The 15,628-nt window shown below is 50.1% G+C and overlaps 1 protein-coding gene across 1 annotated transcript in view; it reads left to right on the top strand.

Annotated features, from left to right (window-relative positions):
- Positions 1-15,628, top strand: part of DLG5 (discs large MAGUK scaffold protein 5) — a 134,876-nt gene that overhangs the window by 84,327 nt on the left and 34,921 nt on the right. Inside the window, exons 8-13 of the mRNA XM_023204848.1 lie at positions 5,658-5,842; positions 7,542-7,667; positions 10,689-10,821; positions 11,220-11,347; positions 12,029-12,204; positions 12,585-12,688. Coding sequence (XP_023060616.1) covers positions 5,658-5,842; positions 7,542-7,667; positions 10,689-10,821; positions 11,220-11,347; positions 12,029-12,204; positions 12,585-12,688 — 852 coding nt within the window. The remainder of the gene's footprint in view (positions 1-5,657; positions 5,843-7,541; positions 7,668-10,688; positions 10,822-11,219; positions 11,348-12,028; positions 12,205-12,584; positions 12,689-15,628) is intronic.

Here is a 15,628-nt window from a genome sequence, read left to right as displayed (position 1 = left end):
ACGTAACTGCAGATCAGTCTCATGCTGAAAGTCAGTGATATCTCAAGGACTTGCTTATTATGAAGCAAGATACCAAGACCAAGTTCCCAAAGCCATAGATACGTTAGGCCTCTTGCATCTGGAAGAGTACCCTCAGGGGCCCTTCTCTACCAGCAGTGTGCATCTGATCGAGTCTGCTCTTGAAAAAGTATTTCAGGCTCCTGCTGGGAAGATGTGCTAGCAGGCTGAGCCTACTAGTTCTTCTCCTGAAGCCTTGCTGTCTGGGGGCCACACCTCCAGGGTTGGGGGGCTGGGATGTTTGATAGCATTGGATTGGGCCACCTAGCTCAACTCCTGGGTGGCCAGTGTGGATTTTCTGCCTCCTTCCTACCAGTCAACCTCTCCTCATCGCGGAGCTCCTTGCCCTAGGTCTAGCTGAGCCCTGCTGGGGCTTGGATGGGCCCATGGAGATTCCCTTCAGTCTGTGTTGTGTGTGGCTCTGATTAGAGCTTTTAGACTTGATCACAGCAGATTTTTTTTCGTATCAGAATAGTTCTCAGATATTCACGCCCCTCTATTCTTCTGCCTTTCTGTGCAGGTCAGTTAGAATGCAGCTTTCAAAAGTGGTTTATGAGAAGCAAAAAGCAAGGTGTTAAAGGTCAGGCAGATTGGCAGGGGTGGTATGCATTGGATCATTACTACCCGGTCCTGCCATACCAAGTGTGAGGCAGGTGATGCCTGATGGGTGACCAGCATGTATTTCAACTGATACAACTCCTCTTCACGCCCGGGCAGTGGTAGGGGATGTGGGGAATGCGTGAGACACAGGCCCCTTGCTGGGAGATGGCCCTCGTCAGTCATGTGGTCTCAAACCTCTCTAGGCCTCTGTTTCTTTCTTTTTTTTTTATGAGACCGAGTCTTGTTCTGTTGCCCAAGCTGAAGTGCAGTGGCACAATCTTGGCTCACTGCAACCTCTACTTCCTGGGTTCAAGCAATTCTCATGCCTCCGCTTCCCAAGTAGCTGGGGTTACAGGCGTGCGCCGCCATGCCTGGCTAATTTTTTGTATTTTTAGTAGAGATGTGGCTTTGCCATGTTGGCCAGGCTGGTCTCGAACTCCTGGACTCAAGCAATCCTTCCGCCTCAGCCTCCCAAAGTACTGGGATTACAAGCGTAATTTCACCGCCCGGTGAGCCACTGTGCCTGGCCTCTGTGCTTCAGTTTCTATTTTTAATTTACTTTTTTATTGAGACAGCCTGTCTGTTCCCCAGGCTGGAGTGCAGTGGCACAATGATAGCTCACTGTAATCTCAACCTCTTGGGCTCAAGTGATCCTCCCATCTTAGCTCCCCAAGTAGCTGGGACTATAGGCAAGCACCACCACACCCAGCTAATTCTTAATTTTTTTGTAGTGATGCAGTCTCACTATGTTGCCCAGGCTGGTCTCAAACTCCTGGGCTCAAGCGATCCTCTTGCCTCGGCCTCCCAAAGTGCTGGGATTACAGGCGTGAGCCCCTGCACCCAGCCAGCCTCAGTCTCTTCATCTGCACAATGGAATGGTGGTTGTGATGAACAAATGATTCAATATAGAAAATACATCATCGTGCCTGCACAAAGCAACAGTGAGTTGAGATGGGCATTCATTATCATGCCCATCTGAATCTTACTACTCTGTTAGGATTAGGGTGAACCTCATTAAACTGTTGCTTTGGGTAAAAATGGGCCAACCAAGTAATGGGAATTTCGTACAAGGAACCACCAAGACTTCTGCAGACCCTTGAGGCAAAAGCCAATGTGAAGATGAATATTTACTGCAATGAAATTTTTGAAAAGTCTATTAGAATAAATTTTTAATAAGTGAAGATAATGCATTAGAACTTGGTTATCATCCTAGAAAAACCATGAACTCATGTTCACATCCTGGTATCTGAGCACATAATTGTTGGGGGAAAATGTCAATATCAAATAAGGAAAACAAAATGATGAAGATGGAAACTTGGAAAATGACCAAGTCAGTAACTGCTGTGAAATGTCACAGAATGTCAGACACATGCCTGGGGAATGACAGCGAGCCCGTGCGGATGGAGTTTTGAGATTTTCTTTTTTCTTTCTTTCTTTTTTTTTTTTTTTGAGATGTAGTTTCCCTCTTTTGCCCAGGCTGGAGTGAAGTGGCACGATCTCAACTCACTATAACCTCCACCTGCTGGGTTCCAGCGATCCTCCTGTCTCAGCCTCCTGAGTAGCTGGGATTATAGACACCTGCCAGTACGCCCAGCTAATTTTTGTATTTTTAGTAGAGACGGGGTTTCACCATGTTGGCCAGGCTGGTCTCGAACTCCTGACCTCAGGTGATCCGCCCACCTTGGCCTCCCAACAGGCCTGAGCCACTAGGATTACAGGCCTGAGCCACTGCGCCTGGCCAGATTTTTAGATCTTTGAAGTTAATGGTGAAAACTCTTTGTAGAAATGTAGAAAGCACATAAATGTACAGAGAACACCTGAGTTCCCTGCAGTGCTGGCATCCAGCAATGAGACCCCCAGGCCTGATGTCCTTGGGGCAGCCGTCGCCTTCCCAGCACTCAGGCGAGCCCTTCAGCCTGGAGCCCGCCTCCAGCCTCCACAGGGGGTATTGGCTGGCCGTCAAGTGCTGCTGTCAGCTGAGACAGGGATCTTTTCCAGGCCCTGTTCCGAGTCAGCAGGCAGGAGATAGCCCCTGCTGCTGCCCCGTCAGCTCTAAGAGCTGAAATCCTCAGCTCGTTCTCAAGTTGGTCTGGCTTTATGAATAAGAGCACTCTCCACAGGCAAGAGCAGGCCAGGAGGGGTGGGCAGTGAGGCACCCTGGGGATTGGCCCCACCACCCCACTGGCTGCTGCCTGTCAGGGGTCAGCTGTGGGGGGCCTTCTGGCAGGTCTAGCCCCCTCACTGCAGGGCGGTCTTCATCCTGCTCAGCCTGAGGGCTGGGCTTCAGTTTCTGGTGTTGTGCTTGCATGCCCCTCTCTTCTATCTGCACCTCTTGCTCCATTTTCCCTTTTCCTTCTCCATGCCCTCTCTCCCTTCTGTGTTCTTCTGAGTGGGCTGAGGCAAAGAGCACCGGGAGGCCAGGGGCCTGTCATGGTCTTTGACAGGTTGGCTATGCCCTCACCTCCTTACCAGCTCTCAGAGGGGAGATATCCTCAGGAGCTCCCCCAAGGCCACCCTCCTGCCTCAGGCCAGGAGCTGACCTTGTCCAGCGAAGGCTCATTGCTCCCAGGAGGAGGGAGTTGAGGTTGGCACCACTGGAAGCCGTAGGTCACTGCTGCCTATTGCAGAGATCTCCCAGGTTCTCACGCACTTTCCCAGACGGGCCCTGCTCACTGAACCCTGTCTGTAGAAGGGCAGCCCCCCACGCTCCTGCCGTCTGCTGCCCTGAATGCAGTTTCATGTCCAGCTACAGGTCCTGCTTGAGGAGCTGAGCTCAGCTGTGGTGGACAGACTGGACAGTGCCAGGGGACAAGGTGAGGCAGCACTGGCTTTTCCAGAACTTAGATGCAGAGGGCTGTTGTAGCAAGAGAAGCTGCCCAGGAAGCAGAGGGAGGTGCCCTTACCTGAGAGCTGTCTGTTCAGGGGCACTACTCCACACTTGGGCCCCATCCTCCCCTGGGACCCTCGAGTGGGCTCTGGCTCTCTTGGGCTGGGTTGCAGCCCATGGGCCTTTCTCACCAGCCTCATGCCTGGGTCTGGCAAGTGTCTTGTGAAGACTGGCCCATCTCTTCCCACGCCTTTGCTCACCCAGCACTGGAAGAAAGAGACTAGACTGCAGGTGGCGCTTTTAGAGCAGACTCAGACTGACATCTGATGCCGAGTCTGCCTGGGGTAGAGGAGCCGGTACTGATCATGAGTCAGCTCTGCAGGATGGGGGAGCCCTGGTGAGTCACTTCTAGATTCTGCGGTTCCTCACCAGTGTGTCACTTGGGTCTGCTGGGCTTCCAAATTTTACCATTTTTTTAAAGGTACCTCTTTCCCCTCTTCCCCCTTCACTAAAACTAAGTATAGCACTTCTTGTATTCCTTATAAGGAAGCGGTATTTGGGGATGAATTCATTTTGGAGACCAGCAATGGCGTGGGGCCCAGGGGAAGGAAGGGAGCTGTGGGCTGGGGGAGCTGCCCACCTCCCACGCTGCCTCTCGTCCTGTCTGTACCTGGGGTCTTCCTAGATGCTCATCCAGAGCACCATGGAGAAACCTTTTAGGGAATCCATGTGGTAACATGTGTCAGCTCTAAAACTATCCATAAATATGTTGTAAAACAGTTAGTATAATGTAAATTTTGAAAAGTATTGTGTATCATAAATTCTTGACTAAATTAGTACACTTTTTTTTTTTTTTTTTTTTGAGACTGAGCCTCGCTCTGTTGTCCAGGCTGGAGTGAGTTGGCGCCATCTGGGCTCACTGCGACCTCTGTCTCCCAAGTTCGAGCGATTCTCCTGCCTTAGTCTCACGTGGAGCTGGGACCACAGGCACATGCCACCATGTCTGACTAATTTTTGTAGTTTTAGTAGAAATGGGGTTTCACCATGTTGGCCAGGCTGGTCTCGAACTCCTGATCTCATGTGATCTGCCTGCCTTGGCCTCCCAAAGTGCTGGGATTACAGGTGTGAGCCACTGTACCCTGCCCCCAAATAATTCTTTTTAAAATGAAAATTTAAGGAGGATTTTTTTTTTGAAAATAGCAAACTAAACAAACACGGCATACCATGTAAAGCTGAAAAAATAATCAAAACTGAAATGATTTGAATGACTCCCAGGAACTGTGAGGTCTGAGCAAAGCCAGCCACTGCTCTGGCAGCCTCGAGTTTTGACGGTCCTTTTTGTGCAAATTGTTTTTCAGCTCCTCTGCCTCTGTTTTGAGAGATGGGTGGATTTATCAACTGACTCGAGGTGTTTTCTTGTCAACTTCGTTCTCTTCTCTTGTTTTCTATATCTGAGATCTTTCTGAACATGTTTTTGCAGAGGCTGCCATCTCCTGTTCTCTGGAGAATGATCTTTAGAGGGAACGGAAGCTTTCTTCCTGTGCGTGTGTGTCTTCCTGTGTTCTAGCACTTGAGGGTAGAGAGTCTCGGGGCGGGGACACCAGTGTCATCACCGCCTCCGTTGTCATGCTCCTGTTTTGCATGTTTGGAAAGCCTTTGAGCCAGGGGAGGAGTTGTTCTTGCAGTAAACACTCACTTTGTCATCCATCATTTCCCCGTGTTTTCTAGGGATTATAGAGGTGTGGAGGGGGCTTTTCGTATGAGTGCTTCTAAGAGTTTGACTTGAAATTTTAGTGGAGCATATAACTCTCTAGGGATGTGCCAAGATACAAATGCTTTGGATTTCAGCTTTTTAAACGAACTGAGATACACAGTGCTTCACCAGCAGGAATACCGGTGTATTTTTGTCTTTAAAAATAACTCAGCTTGCCAGATTATAAAAACCAGGATCACAGACACGGTGGGGGCTGGGAGGGGGCTGGGTAATAGGACAGTGGCTGTGGGGTGCAGTCAGTGGGGGTATGGGTGGAGGGGGTGTGCTGCGATGGGCTCCGTGTTTCCATCCAGCTCCCTAGAGCCTCAGCCTTGACCCCTGCACTGGTGGGAGGCGCTCCTGGTCCATGAGGCTCAGCAGCCTCTCCCTCTCCCTCTCCCTGCCCCTTACTCCCACCAGATCAAAGACACGGTGACAATGGATGCTGGGAGAGCCAACAAGGAGGTTGAAATCCTTCGAAAGCAGTGCAAGGCTCTGTGCCAGGAGCTGAAGGAAGCCCTTCAGGAGGCGGATGTGGCCAAGTGCCGGCGGGACTGGGCCTTCCAGGAGCGAGACAAGATCGTAGCAGAGCGTGACAGCATCCGGTATGGGGTGCCTTCGAGCTGGTGTGGGCTCGCATCTCCCCAGGATGTGGGGACCTGCTAGGGTTTGTTGGGAGGGTCCGAATCGTTTGCTGTGCGTCCAGGTAAGGTGGGAGGGACCTGGGCTCCTCCTTTCTCACCCCTAGTTGATGCCCCAGCCTTGCCTCTTAGTTTTAGAATTTTCCATTGTTTCTCCCTCCCATGTCACTCAGCCCTGTATGTCCTGAGCATGTATTATGTCCACATGAGACGCCTGTGAAGGGGCATGAGGCCGACCTCTTTTATTTGAGGGCTTCTGATGAGAAGAGCACATCCGAAAGGCGTCCTTTCAGCAGTATTCCCCAGGCGCCTACTATGTGCCAGGGTCTTAGATCCCTGGAGCAAAGAGACTTCGGGAGAGGCTTGGTTGGGCAGGGCAGTGAGGGAGGAAGATGCGTGACTGAGCTCCAGGGCTGTTGGGGGCATGCAGGGCTCCCTGGGGTGTGAGGACGTCTCCCCAGAGAGCATGGCATTCGCGCTAGAACTGGAAGCATGAGTGGGGTTTTTCCAGGTGGAAAAGGGGGAAGGGCATTGCAGACAGAGGGGACCTGTGGAGTGTGCTCAGGGCAGGGACATGGGTGAGTCATGGGGAGGGCAGGCTGGCGAGATTCCCAGGGGCAGGTGTAGAGGCCTTGAAAGGGAAGCCAAGCAGTGTGGACTTGATCCTGGCTGGGGAAGATCCAGGAGAGGCTGTGGTCGTGATGATGTTTGGGGTGGGGAGAGATAATGTCTTGGTATTTGGGAGGTTTCCAAAAGATTCCTTATGTGGTTGGTCAGGGGAGAGACCAATGTCTCTAGGGGCTGGTCAGGAGATGAGGATGGCTAGGTGGTGAGGCCCTGCCAGTGGAGAGCACAGCTAGGTGCCCAGTGCAAGAGGAGGGAGGCCCAGGGGCTGCTCCCTGTCTGCTTCTGCCCGGACCCCTTCCACGGGTGTCTCTAGGGGGCAGTCCTCAGCCAGGCTCTGACTGAGGTTGGGGGAGATTTGAGGCTGTGGAGAGGTAGGAACCACAGTCCTCTGGGTATATCCATTTATGGAGGTTGCACAGAGCCCAGGCCCCTCCACAGCCAGGTCATCTGTTTCTACCTCCTTAGGGTCCTCTTTCGTAGAGTCTCGCCAGGCTTGTACTTTGCACCTGCACAGAGCTAAGAGAGACAGAGCTACGTGAGGACCGGCTGCTATCCGAAGGGGCTCCCATCCCAGTTGCAGGGTACAGGGATAGCTCTAGAAAGCTCTGCCTGTGGGTACATATGAGACATGGGGTAGTGCTGGAGCACAGGCCTGCCAAGCAGGTGGGGGTGCTTCATATAGAGGAGAGCCACCCCCGGCCCCCCAAGTTGACCTTAGAACAGTGAGTGTGTGCAGAGGGTGGTCCTTAACCTCAGGCACATTGAGGGTGAAACGGGGCATTGGGAACCTGACACTTGTTGCGGGGTGCCTGGGGGGGTGTATCTTCCCTGCACAGGTCCTCCATGTTCCCTCTGTCATGCATTGGGGCTGGCCTAGGTGGCCTTACCCCCAGATTCCCAAGCACTCCTGTGCATCTGGGGATGGGGCACGTGCTGGCAGGTATTTGGAGTGAGGCAGTCAGGCCATGCGCTGCAGACCGGAAGCCCCCTTCCCCGTGCTCCTTCAGGTGACCTTGTCTGCTGCTCCTTCCACCAGGACACTGTGTGACAACCTGAGGCGGGAGCGGGACCGTGCGGTGAGTGAGCTGGCCGAGGCCCTGCGCAGCCTGGATGACACCCGCAAGCAGAAGAATGACGTCAGCCGCGAGCTGAAGGAGCTCAAGTAGGCTGGGACGGGCTCCCATCTGGGAGCCCGGGGCCCCTCTTCCTTCTGGGCAAGGCAATGCTGAGTGCATGGGCCAGGGCCTCATCCTTCTGTGTCGACCTGGCTGTTTGTCCCTTCACTTCACTCTGTCTTGCTCTGTCAGTCTGTAGAATGGGTTTGAATGTTATCTCCATGTTGGGTTAATTAGAAATTCTGAGGCCAGAAGTTCTTCGACACAGGGCAGGCACCGTGTGCCAAGGCACTAGGAAGGGAGGGCCCTGTTCCCAAGCAGTCCATTTGGGCCAGGCATGCATGTGTTATCCATTCATTCATTCCCCTACTCACTCACTCGCTGAGATTTTTCAAGTACCTGTTCTGTATGGGCCAGCCTTCATTAGAGGCACTGGAGAAATGGCACTGACAAGCATATCAAGTCCCTTTCCTCATGGGCTCACAGTGCGCAGGAAGAGACACAGACCAAGGTCAGGTCCATCTAAGAGACAAGTACATCAACGAGTAAAATGATGACAGATTGTGATTTAGAGTTTTAAAGGCAATTGCAACCCCCATCCAGCAGTCTGTTCTACCTGTGTTATTTGGATGCCCATTTGGAAGACTGTTTAGGGTGTCAGACATCCTCCCCTTGGTTACAGCAGCCTCCCAGGGTGTCATTTAAACAGTCAATGGCCTTTAGTAGTGCATTGAAATACAAAGATCAGGGTTTAAGCATAGAAATTGGCAAAGCCCAATAGGCCATGGTCTAAAACCCAAATCTAGTAGGAAAGCAGTGGCTCTCCATCCATTATGTGACATTTCCCTAGCTGTTAGTGTGGTGAGGGGGCAGTGAGAAGCTCATGTGTGAGTACAAGTGTGCAAACCTTGCACACTCAAGCGATGCCCTTCAGAAGGGAGTGACAGCTTCTCTTCTTTTCCATTCAGTAAAACTCCTAATGAGACAAAGAGCTCCATTTATTCTGTAAAAACCCAGACTCTCTGGAGCTTGGGTGCTCTCAGGAATATTTTAGGAGTTAAGAGGCAAGGCAGGACTCTTCACAGGGACCATCTTGGGTCTAGCAATGTGATGGAATCAAGGAGTTCTCTTTGAAGGGAAAGCCTAGAACCTCTGGGGCGTGAACGTGAACATGGGATGTTTTGCCTCTTGTTTGGGCCAGAGTTGCCTGAAGCTTGTGCATTCAGCTTGTGTGTTCATTCAGCATGTTTGCGTTTGTGCCTCCTGTCTGCTAAGTTCTCTAACTGGCAGGATGTAGGTGAGGGGGTCTGTGTTGCTGCCCGGGAAGCCTCAGGCACTCCCTGGTAATTCTAGATGAGACAGGTATAGTGAACATTGAATGCTGAGCTCGGCTGCAATGGCCTGGGGAGGGTTTGGTGCAGCGTTGGAAGGCATTGGAGCTCTGCCCTGGAGGCTGAGTGGCATTCTAGAGCCGGCTGGTGAGAGCACAGCCTAGGCAGAGGTGTGGCCCTGGAGCTTGTCTGCTGAAGCAGGAAACACAAGTAGGTCAGGAGCCCAGTGGGCAGCTTTCATGAGCTGGCAAGGCAGCCTGGACCCAGATTTCAGGGAGGGTGTCACAGGCCAGTCACCTGAGGATATAACGAGGCTTCCGAGTCTCTCTTTTACATCCTTGTTACTGGGTCTTTCTCAGAACTAATATTTTTAATTTTGATGAAGTCAAACCTATCTTTTTTTTTAAGATGCAGTTTCACTCTGTTGCCCAGGCTGGAGTGCAGTGGTATAGTCTTTGCTCACTGCAACCTCTGCTTCCTGGGTTCAAGTGATTCTTGTGCCTCAGCCTCCCGAGTAGCTGGGATTACAGGTGCACATCACCACACCTGCCTAACTTCTGTGTTTTTAGTAGAGACGGGATTTCACCATGTTGGCCAGGCTAGTCTTGAGCTCCTGGCCTCAAGTGATCCACCCACCTCGGCCTCCTGAAGTGTTGGGATTACAGGCATGAGCCACCACGCCTGGCCATCAGTGAACATTTTTTAAAAGTGTAAGAATGGCATTAAAGGAAATGTTAAGAACTACGTCTTCATCCTAATATAACTATTTAAGTGGTATTTCTGTTGCTTTTTCTGTCAGTTTTCATTTCAATTTGTGATATATTGGTGTTAACTTTTTTCCGAGGTTAAGGGATTTAGGTTGAGATTCATTTATTTGGCCATGGATGTGTAGTCGCTCCAGCATCATTAATTGGAGGCTGTCCTTCCTGTATTAACGTATGCACCTTTGGTAACTGGGGGCATTCCTAGGTTCCTTATTCTGCTCTACAGACCTGTGTGTCTGTCTCCCTGACAGCAGCACAGTCTTGATTGCTGTAGCTGTATACTAAATCTTAAATTGGGTAGAGAGTTTCCTCCCACTTAGTCATTTTCAAAATAATTTTAGCAATTCTGATGCCTTTTTATATACATTTTAGAATAGCCGTCTGTATCTACAAAAAATCTTGTTGGCATTTTGATTTTATTTTTTAAATTAAATTTTATTTTTTTGAGATGGAGTCTTACTGTGTCGCCAGGCTGGGAGTGCAGTGGTGTGACCTCTACTCCCTGCAACCTCTACCTTCCTGATTCAAGTAATTCTCCTGCCTCCCAAGTAGCTGAGATTACAGGCACATGCCACTATGCCTGGCTAATTTTTGTACTTTTAGTGGAGACGAGGTTTCACCATGTCAGTCAGGCTGGTCTCGAACTCCTGACTTCAGGTGATCTGCCCATCTCGGCCTCCCAAAGTGCTGGGATTACAGGTATGGACCACCGTGCCCAGCTGGCATTTTGATTTTAATTGTGTTAAACCTCTAGATAAATTTGGGGAGAATTTGTCTTTTTTAAAAAAACCACTGTGAAAACTCACAGATACCCCAGAAGCCTTGACCTGACTCTCCGAGTTATTGGGAAACAAGGGGGAAAGGAGCCCATTTTAGCTCTCACGAACTGCCTGCCTCATGAGGTTCAGAGCCGTTATGCGGTGGGATGTTTCACCTCCCAAGGGGCTTTCACCATGGCTCTCTCTCTTCACAGGGAACAGATGGAATCCCAGTTGGAAAAGGAGGCCCGGTTCCGGCAGCTGATGGCCCACAGCTCCCACGACTCGGCCATTGACACGGATTCCATGGAGTGGGAAACGGAAGTTGTAGAGTTTGAGAGGGAGACGGTAAGCTGCCTCTGATGGTTCTTCTCTCCTTCCCTGATGGATGAGGGAGGAGAAGGTGACCCTCCTACAGTATCTCCCAGTTTCACCACTCCAAGTTTGGAGGTTCTCCTCTTCCTCCCAGGAGTGTGACGGCATCCTTTCCCAGCAGCTGTCCAGGCTGGGGTGCAGCCAGGGAAGGGCAGGGTCCTGGGGGGATGCTGACAGGGATGTCTGTCTGCAGTGGCCAGAAGGGGCAGGTTGCAGGTACTCATAGGTTTCCATCCTGGGGATGGACTGTCTTATCAGATGAGGTGAAGGGACAGTCCCCCACATTGGAGTGAGCAGCTTGGGGGCTTAAGAGCCAAATGTTTCTGTCACTGCTTTGTGAAATGCGTTGCTGTTGCTGCTGTTTTTTGCAGGAGGATATTGACTTGAAGGCACTGGGGTTTGATATGGCAGAAGGTGTGAATGAGCCTTGTTTCCCGGGAGACTGTGGCATATTTGTCACTAAAGTGGACAAAGGAAGCATTGCTGATGGGCGCTTAAGGTAAGAGTTGAGGCCCAGGCCCTGGAAGCAAGGTGGGGCCCTTCTCCACAGTGCAGAGGACCCGAAGAGAGCCAGGTAGCACTTAGGTGAACATTTCCCAGCCTGAGATCTGTCCAAGGCCTGCAGTCTCAGCAGCTCATACTGCTCCAAAAAGAAATAGTGCTTCTCAGTTGCCTCTGAATCTGATTATTCTTTAGTTACCAGGTGCTGTCTTTTGCTCCTTTGGGTGGGAAAGTGCTCAGGGGGTATGTGTGAGAGCCCAGGACGTACATGGCATGCTCATTCAGGGAAATAGTCATGATGATAAAATAGTTAACACTATTACAGTGCTGACTGTTTGCTGAGTACTGGTTTAAATACTTTATAGAAATTAATTGATTAGTCTTTACAACCCTACAAGGTAGGCGTGATTATTGCCCCCACTTTACATATGAGGACACTGAGGCCTAGAGGGGCTGGGTCATACAACTAGTAAGTGGTAGGGCCAGGATTTAAACCCAGGCTGTCTAACCTCAGCATCTGCAAGTTTCACCAATGTGCACTCCTGCAAGAGGAGATTTTCTGAACGTGTATGTGAGGCACCCACTCCTTGGCAGTCAGCCCCCTGAATGGTAGTGGTGGGCCGCTAACCGCTGGTCCCACAGCCTGTGTGGGTGCTGAACTGGCTGTGCCCCTTCTCAGGGTCAACGACTGGCTGCTGAGAATCAACGACGTGGACCTCATCAACAAGGACAAGAAGCAGGCCATCAAGGCGCTCCTCAATGGGGAGGGGGCCATCAACATGGTCGTGCGGCGGAGGAAGTCCCTGGGTGGGAAGGTGGTTACGCCGCTGCACATCAACCTCAGTGGCCAGAAAGGTAGCGGGCCTGTGGACATGGCAGAGTGCCTCAGGTGGCTGGGGCCCTTTTTTGTGGACAGGTGCCAGGGGTGCCCCTTAGAGTACCTCAGTCACAGGGATGAGGGGCCGATGCCATTTACATGTAGCCCATGTGCTTTCCTGGCAGGAGGTTGTCTGGGCCCTGAGTCTTGCTTTCTGAGCGTTTGATTTACCCGGGCAGATGTAAGGGCAGATGTAACTGAGCCCCCAATTGGTGGGACTGGGGCAGGGTGCAGGGGTAGAGAGGGTGCAGCCTGCTGACATCCTCTTTTGTAGGAAGATGGTAACAAAGATGAGGTAGGGTGACCGGGGCTGGGCAGCGAGGCCAGGGGCTACCCAGTGACCTCCTATGGCTTGCAGACAGCGGCATCAGTCTGGAGAATGGAGTGTATGCTGCCGCCGTGCTGCCCGGCAGCCCTGCTGCCAAAGAAGGGTCCCTTGCTGTGGGAGACAGGATTGTTGCGGTAAGTCTCAAGGCTGGAGCCAGGGTCATCTGCCGTGCATAGACAGATTACATTTGGGAGGTCTGAGCAAGAAGTAATGAGCAAAGATTTTATATTTTCCTTGTTCTGGGCATTGTACTATGTGAACATTTAAACATAGATTTCTTGATGGTATATTTCTATTTACTGTAGAAAATTAGGAAATAAAAGGTCTAGGAGGGAAATAAGAATCAATTGCATTGCTACCATGTGTAGATAACCTTTCTCCATCTCTCTCTGTCGCTCAGGCTGGAGTGCAGTGATGCAATCCCAGCTCACTGCAACCTCCAGAGGCCTAAGAGGGAAATAAGAACCACTTGCTTTCGTACCACCTGTAGATAACCTTTATTAACTTTTTTTCTTTTCTTTTTTTTTTTTTTGATATGGAGTCTTGCTCTGTCGCCCAGGTTTGAGTGCAGTGGCGCAATCCTGGCTCACTGCAACCTCCGACTCTTGTGTTCAAGTGATTCTCCTGCCTCAGCCTCCTGAGTAGCTGGGATCACAGGCATGTGCCACTGTGCCTGGCTAATTTTTGTACTTTTATAGAGATGGGGTTTCACTATGATGACCAGGCTAGTCTTGAATTTCTGACCTCAGGTGATCTGCCTGCTTTGGTTTCCCAAAGTGCTGGGATTACAGGTATGGGCCACAGCGCCCAGCTTTATTAACATTTTAAATGTAGTTCTCTACATTTAACATTCTCATGAATGTTTATCAAGGACAGTTTAAAAAATTGACATCATTGTGTTGTGACTTTTAAACACCATCCTTTTTTAAAAAAACTAAATGTAATACCTATTTTTAAATTTTTTTGTTACCAAAGTAAGTCCTATTTGTTGTAAAACAGCCAAGCAATACAAAAATATGTAAAATGAAAAGTGGTAGTCCCTTCTCCCTTTAATCCCGCTCCTAGAGATTCTCCCTGCCCCCATTTGGAAGATAAGTACCCAGCCCGCATAAGTGCCCCTACAAATCTATATATACCTAGATAGATTTCTTGGTTTGGTTTTGCTATTTATGTACAATAATGGGATCTGCAATTTGCATCCTACCTTGGATATCTTTCCAAGTCTAGCCTGGCTAATGTTACCCACTTTATGGTATTCTGTTGTTTGATTATATGTAGTATAAATTATCCCCCTCCCGATGGCCATAGAAGTTGTTTGCAGGGTCTGCAATTGCAAACAGTCCTGCATTTAACTTTACCTGTGTGCACAGACCCTCTGGAGACACCTAATGGTATCTCTGAGACTGAGCTACAAATGCCGTGAGATTGCTGAGTCATAGGACATGCAAATTTAATACTTCTAACTAACCTTTTAAAATTGAAAATGCCAGCAGGGCGCAGTGGCTCACTCCTGTAATCCCAGCACTTTGGGAGGCTGAGGCGGGTGGATCACCTGAGGTCGGGAGTTCGGGACCAGCCTGGGCAACATGGTGAAACCCTGTCTTTACTAAAAATACAAAAATTAGCCGGGCTTGGTGGTAGGTGCCTGTCATCCCAGCTACTCGGGAGGCTGAGGCAGGAGAAGCACTTGAACCTGGGAGGCAGAGGTTGCAGTGAGCTGAGATCACACCACTGCCCTCTAGCCTGGGTGACAGAGCAAGACTCCTGTCTCTAATAAATAAAAAATAAAAACTGAAAATGCCATACACTTTTTCATGGCATACATACAAAATTCCAATAGTACAAAAGGCAAATAGTGACAACAATTCTTCCTCTGGCTAGACCTCTTGTGTACTACTTCCCACCCCGATGGTAATCACTGTTAACAATTTATTATATTATGTCCCAGAAACTTTCAAAACATGCACGTCTCACACATTTTTGGGGGGTTGGGGTAACCTGGATGGGGTTATAATATACTCAATTGTTCATCTTGCTTTTTGTTTTTATTTTTATTATTTTTTAAGATGGAGTGTCACTCTGTTGCCCAGGCTGGAGTACAATGGTGTGATCTTAGCTGACGATAGCCTCCGCCTCCCAGGTTCAAGTGATTATGCTGCTTCAGCCTCCTGAGTAGCTGGGATTACAGGCACATGCCACCACACCCAGCTAATTTTTGTATTTTTAGTAAAGACGGGGTTTCGCCATGTTGGCCAGGCTGGTCTCGAACTCCTGACCTCAGGTGATCCACCTGCCTTGGCCTTTCCAAGTGCTGGGATTACAGATGTGAGCCACCACACCCAGCCAGATTTTAGCAGCATGTCTTGGAGGTCCCTCCATATTCATATCTTTTTATTTTTATTTTTGTTTGAGATAGTCTCACTCTATTGCCCAGACTGGAGTGCAGTGGCATGATCTTGGCTCACTGCAACCTCTGCATCTCAGGTCCAAGTGATTCTCCTGCCTCAGCCACCTGAGCAGCTGGATTACAGACCTGTGCCACCAAGCCCTGATAATTTTTTTGTATTTTTGGTAGAGATGGGGGTTTCACCATGTTGCCCAGGCTGGTCTTGAACTCCTGACCTCAAATGATCTGCCCTCAGCCTCCCAAAGTGCTGGGATTACAGGTGTGAATCACCATGCCCAGCCCATATTCACGTCTTTAGATCTGCCTTGGTTATTTCTATAACTGCGTGTCATTCCTTAGTGACAGCAGCCTAAGCTGTTGATCAGTCCCTCCCGAGGGATAGTCTGGGCATCTCTGCCTTTACTTACATCTGTGTCATGCTGCATGGCCACTGGCGTGCCACTTCATAGGGACCCAGGAGTGTGCCCTGGGGTACATTCCTGGGGTGAGGGTTTGCTGGGTCAGAGGGCATGAATGTTTAACATCCAGTGAGATCTTCCCCCTTTGCTCCAAAAAGGTCATGGCTTTTTCAGTCCTCCCTGCAGTGTGTGGGGGAACTCATTGCCTCACATCTTTGCCAATGTTTTTCAGATTTTCAGGGGAGCCAGAGTATAAAAGCTATATGGCC

Source organism: Piliocolobus tephrosceles, chromosome 9 (assembly GCF_002776525.5).
Source record: "Piliocolobus tephrosceles isolate RC106 chromosome 9, ASM277652v3, whole genome shotgun sequence".
NCBI lineage: Eukaryota > Metazoa > Chordata > Mammalia > Primates > Cercopithecidae > Piliocolobus > Piliocolobus tephrosceles.
This window is presented reverse-complemented; position numbering and strand designations above follow the sequence as displayed.